Genomic DNA, 6000 nt, shown 5'->3' on the forward strand with positions numbered 1-6000 from the left:
CGCGTTCTGCAGTCACAAATTAACAAAACAATCACAAAGTGTAAAATATGCAAATTTCTGTGTATATTTTAAGTTAAACAGAAATGGAGATACACAGTTCAGGCATGGCCTCCTCTAACATTCGCACCAATATACTTGCCAGATGGAGGAAAAGGCACAATTCCCTGTGTTTCGCCTCATCAGAAGCAGCACTCTAAACCAAGCAGGCTACAAAGGCCATGCCAATTTGCTCCTAAAAAATTCATTAGCATCAATGGGTCGATATTGCATTCGGGAGTTCACCATATAGCAGCTAAACTTGAGAAATCCCACCTCCTTGAGTAACTACAAACCAAATACAACCACGACCTCAAAAAGTGCTGGAACAGCAGAGTGTCCCCTTTTCAATTAACTGGTAAAGACCATTCCTTGGGAATGGAAGAGCCCCAGATTTTATTTTTCATACCACAGACGCATGTTTGCCCATCTTTGCATTTATGTCTTTTGTACTGCAACTGCCAGAAGTCAAAATGCCCTCCAGTATTGGGTTTTATTATCCTCTTCATACTCAGAGCCTCCTCAAGCCCCATCCTGCAGCCAGACCTGTTCTCAACTTAGGTAACACGCCTCCAAATGGCTCTAGCACCTACACTTGACAATGTTTTCATTACAAACCAAACTATGCAGCCTAAAAGGACCAAAAGATTAAAAAAAACATTGTTCTGACTCCTTTCAGCAAAGGAAACAGGGAACCATGCATGTGAGATACACGACCGGATGGGCAGCAATATGGCCTGGCAAAGTCCAGATGGCTTTATTCTGTGCCCTCCTCTTCTTCCGCTGCGTTACATCCATCGCCCGTGTCAACAAGCTCAACCTAGCAGCAAGCCAAGTCTATGAAGGATTAATCTCAGGGATAAACAAACAAAAGCAAAAGTCTAGGCCAAACATTGAGCAAGGGCCAAGCACACCCATGCCCAATCACAATTCTCAAGTCTTCTCCAGTCCATGAGAGAACTATCTCTGCTCAAGACACTGGGGAGCAGTCACCCATCCAACATCGGTAATCCTAAGCCACTCCATCAAGTCAGTAGAGAAAGCCAGATATCCTCCCCAAAACGCAGTATTTTCTGCTGTAGGCTTGCTCTCTTCCACCACAAACCACACTGCGAGCCCAAGATGACCGGTCCTTAGCACCGGCACTAGGAAGTACACCTAGAGCAGGGGACCTCTCTCCCTCCGTCACCAGAGCAGGGGACCCATGATGGGGTGATGGTGTCTGGGTAGCAAGAATGTAGGAAAGTAGGAACTGAGGCTTGCTACCTCCAGACGACTCAAGGAGAAACAGAAGAACTGGAAGCTCTCCAACTGTTTGTTCGGCCATATTTTGTAGCAATCCCAGAAAGGGGGTGTGGGTCAACCAGCCAGTCAGTGGGAACTCTCTCCAACACATAGGAAAACTTTGCTCAGGTTAGTACGTCTTATGGAAGCAAGTGTCATAACTTTCCCAAAGTCAAGGAGTAGAGAGCATTTCCCCCAGCCTTTAGAAACTTTCTTCTGGGCAGATCTTCACCCGAGACTCTGGGTGCTTGTCTGTCTGTCAGGATTACTAATACGAGCAGACGCTTCTTTCGTGTTTGGGAGTTTTGCCATTGACTTCAAAGCAGTGAGATATAACACCTTGCGTATTCCCTAAACACACTTAATAACAGTACCTGACACATTTAAAGTGCTTAGACATGTTAAAGGCATTGTACAACATTAGCAAAAAACCAGGAACCCCTGTCTAGGTGGTTCATGAGAAATCTGGTAAGCCAAGAGTCTATCCCTGAATCAGATGCTTATCTATTAGCCAGCTAATAACTGTGCGACTGCTTCTCTAACTGATCTATTCAGTCATAAGCAGGCACTACCTTCTGCTGAGCTGTGGAGACTTCATATTACTCATAATCCTCTTAAATCACAACAAAGAATACAGATTAGAAGGTGTAAAGCATGCAATAAGTGTTCTAAAACCAACATAAACAGAGCCATCTCAGCCTGAGTCAGAGCCTGCACCATGGGAGCTTGCTAAACTCCTTTTCAAGTCAAGTTCTGGGGGTGCGAGCAGCCTGTGGTTTGGCTCCTGGTGCCGGGCTGGTGTGATGGCAACACACACCAAGCAGTGCCTGGAGCCAGTTCAAAGCAGACGGGAGCACGGCAGCACCACTTCGGGGACAAGGCTGTGGGGCTAAGAAAGGAGTTTTCTCCTTTGCTTCAGGCCAAGCAATGGAAAGAGAAGGAACAGCAAGATCCCCTTAGAGAGGGAGAACGTGAAGGGCTTTTGCCTCCAGCGGGCTTGGAAGTAAGACAAAAACATGGTTCTTGGGTTGCTCTTGAACCTCTCTGACAACATGGAGAAGGCCACCATCAGGAAACCTCAGCCCAGGAGCCACCACTGAACCGTCTTCATGGGCACTTCCTACCTTAGCCAAAAGTTGCCATGGTATGTTGATGTGTATGCATTTACAGGTGTCAATCAGGTGTAACCTGACAAGGCTCCATACAGATTACAACCCCCGTGGCCAGCAAGCTGAAGAAATGCTGTTGAAACCGACCTTAAGTGATGACTGAGTACTTCAACAAAACGTGGACTTACAAACTGCACGATCGTATACTTACTACATATGGGGATACTGCAGGAGGGTCTCCAGACTCTTCTTTTTGGAGACAACGAAACTGGCATCAACTTCTACACTAACCTGCACAACTGCTAAAAAGCATACACGATACGCGACACTATACTTCATTAGGAACATTTCCGAGGTTAGTATTAATGGACATCAATGTTTTAACTGTACTGGGTAAGTATTACAGCAATAGAAAAGGGCATTCCTGAATATGTATCAGTCGGAAGGTATGCATGATAATTACCACTGAAAATCATTAAGTCCGTTAGCTGTTTTAAATACCGGGGTAACAATATCAGCAGCAAGTTTAGGTGTGGAACCTTCCCTCAAGCACTTCTTCATATTACTTTCCATGCGGTATTCCTCAAGTTTTTATAGCATTTATCTATAGAGTTTCCCTGTTTACAGTAACAGCCAGAGATGCCCAGTTTGATACTATAACTTTAACTACTGTTGCTTAAGACTGCCAGCGTACACGCTCGTGGCAACAAACAGCAGGAAAGAAAACTCCTGGTTCCTAGAAATCTGCGTGTCCTCTGTCGCTTTCTGAACCTCAACAATTTGTAGGCACAAGATGTTTTACTCACTGCTAACCTGGGATACGCGACACTTGTAACCACAATTCATGCTCTCCCGAACGACTGCCCCTGTAGTACTATCCCTGCGCACAATGCTGTAGCCATCTCCACGAGTATTTGTAAACATTCGGTCTTCCAAGAACTTTCCACTTGAAATATGACTGCTAATGCATTCACATTTGCAATAATTAGATGCAAATTTATAAAAAGCCACTTTCTTGCTCAACTAAATTACTCTTCTATTAATAGTGATGTTCAAATGATTTTGAAATTCCCACTGCTTAACTTTAAGGACCGCTCACTTTATTTTGGAAATTTACTCTTGGTTGCAACTTGACAAAGCAAGTATTAATTTGTTCACATTTATGAGACATTTATAAGGTTCAGCCTTTTCCATTCGCAGGTCACATAATGAATTGGTTTCCCTAGAAAACTCCACAATGAAATATTCAACATAAGGCATTCTGTAGCTTAGATGTGAACTACAAACTGCAATTTTACTGGGATGTCCCTGTAGGTTGGCTTTGGCACGTACGCCTGCATGTTTTATGCTTTGTCTGAAGGAGGGAGCTCCTGCAAGTGAGGAGAAAGCTCTCAGATATGGGTCATAAGTTGGTGTATCAAAACTTAGACAAGAATTAAAAAAATGATACAATACTTCATCAGACTTCCCCCAAGCTTTCAGGAAAAAAGGAAAAAAAAAACAAACACCCAAGCAACCCAGCATAAACCAGACCTTGAATATTCTTTGGTATTTCAGTGTTTTTTCTGCAAGGAGAAGGAAATCAACCAAGATTTGTCCAAAAACAGAATGAAGGCAAGAGGACAGACTGTGATGTAGGTTGCTCAGGTTTCCTCTACGCTTTCCACACTTGACACAGGGTCATTTTACTCCTGCTTAATTTTTAACAACTGACAAATGCCATTTACCAGTTTATTTCCCATCCAGAAGAAGATTAAGAAAAAACAATTTTTCTGTCTCGTAACCTTGTGGCATTTTCCATCTCCGCCACCAAAAACCATTACAGTCCAATTATCCCGATTTCTGAACCCAAACCCCAAGACCGTTTCGATTGCGCTCAGAACAGAAGAAACGAGACAATGAGAAAAAGGAAGCAAGCCACCACCGAACACTTGGTGCGATCACCCCCTCTCTCCCAGCTCCGTTCGCATCGCCACCGCTGGAGAGAGACCCCTTCCCGCCTGGGCACCGGCTACCAGGGGGGCTGCAAGGGGAAAGGGGCGCCCGGCCCTCGGGGAAGCCTCTGGGGTCCGACTTCTCGCCGCCCACGACCCGAGACGCAACTCCAGCGGCGAGTGGTGGGCGCGCCCCCGAGCCCGGGGCACCCCCAGACCGGGGGGTACCGCGCTTTCTGCCGCCCCCCGCCCCACTCCACCGCGCTCCGCGGGACTCACCGGAGATCTCGGCCTGGGGCACGCCGCTGAGGCTGAAGCCCTTGGCCCCATACAGCTGCCGGACCTCGGCGCAGCTCCTCGCCTTGCTGCCGCTGTCACCGCGACCCGGGGCGGAGGCGACACACAGCAGCCAAAATCCCCACGGGAAGAAACGCATCCTTCTCCGCTGGCCCCGCCACCTGCCGTGCGAAGGGCAAAGCCAAGGTCCCGCGGCGGGGAGGCGGCCGGGGTCCCCCCGGGGGCGGCGCGGCGTCCGGCTCCGGGGCGCGGCCCCCACTTCCCCGGGCAGCCCCTGCGGGACGGCGCGGAGCGGGCGAGGGCGGCGGGCCGGGAGGGATCCCCCGGGTCTCAGGCGCTGCCCACGGGGAAGGCACCGGGGAAGTTCAATCCGGACGCCGCCGCGGCTGGGCGGAGGGGGCAGAAATCCAAGTTTGGCCGGGCCGCTTTCGAGCCCCGGAGCGTGACCGCGTAGAGAGGGCTTTTGTTCTTAGCGCGGCTGCATCCCCGGGCGGTCCCGCCGCGATGCTGCCGGCTGCGGCGCCGCCGGGGCGGGGGCAGCGGGGCCGGGCTGGGCTCGGCGGGTCGGTCGGTCCGCGGGTCGGTCGGTCGGTCGGTCGGTCCGCCGGCACCGCTCCACCTGCGCGCCGAGCCGGGCGGCGGGGGAGGCTCCCGAGCGAGGCAGGGCTTCCCCCGCCGGACGTGGCATCACGCCGCCCGGCGCCAATCCCGGGCAGGGCGCAGCCCCCCGCCCCGGGGCCCGGCTCCGCCCCCGCCACCGCCCCGGCCCCGCCGCACACCCAGCCGGCATCCCTGCGGGGAGCGCTCCGGCCCGGCCCAGCCAGCATCGCCCCCGAGAGCAACCGGAGGGGCGAGGGGCATCGCCACCTCCCCCCGCTGCGACGGGAGGTCCCGGCGGCGGCGGGGACGGACAGTCCCATCCCGGGCAGGTTTCGAAGCGGCCGGGGTCGCACGCCCGTCCTTCGGGAAGGACATAGGGGAAAACGGGCGTTAAAGCCAGCGTTGGAGGTCCGGGTGCTTAACCCGAACACCCCGAGCTTCTCCAAATTTGGTGGGGAAACAACCGCATAGAAGACTTAACTTATAAAACACTTAGCCAGAGCATCTTAACTGAGAGCCTGGGAACCCCAGCGAGGTGCTGTGGAGGCTAAAAGTGCCCCTTTAAGAGGAGACGTGGGAAGAGAGGTGATTTTCATTCTCAGCTCTGGAGTTTAGTTCCTACAGCAGCCTGCCAGCTCCTGGAACCGGTGCTCTGCAGCTCTGCCAGCCGTGTTTTACGCTGCTTCCCACCTGTGTGTCACGGTAATGCCCGCGTGTTTCCCCCACAATGAGCTCTCAGG

At 51.4% G+C, this 6000-nt stretch overlaps 1 protein-coding gene across 1 annotated transcript in view; it reads right to left on the minus strand.

Moving 5' to 3' along the window:
- The window catches only part of GPC1 (glypican 1), a 216760-nt gene extending 211457 nt beyond the window's left edge, over positions 1–5303 (minus strand). The window contains exon 1 of the mRNA XM_074591440.1: positions 4643–5303. Coding sequence (XP_074447541.1) covers positions 4643–4799 — 157 coding nt within the window. The 5' untranslated portion in view covers positions 4800–5303. The remainder of the gene's footprint in view (positions 1–4642) is intronic.
- Positions 5304–6000: the final 697 nt, after the last annotated feature.

Source organism: Larus michahellis, chromosome 6 (assembly GCF_964199755.1).
Source record: "Larus michahellis chromosome 6, bLarMic1.1, whole genome shotgun sequence".
Lineage (NCBI taxonomy): Eukaryota > Metazoa > Chordata > Aves > Charadriiformes > Laridae > Larus > Larus michahellis.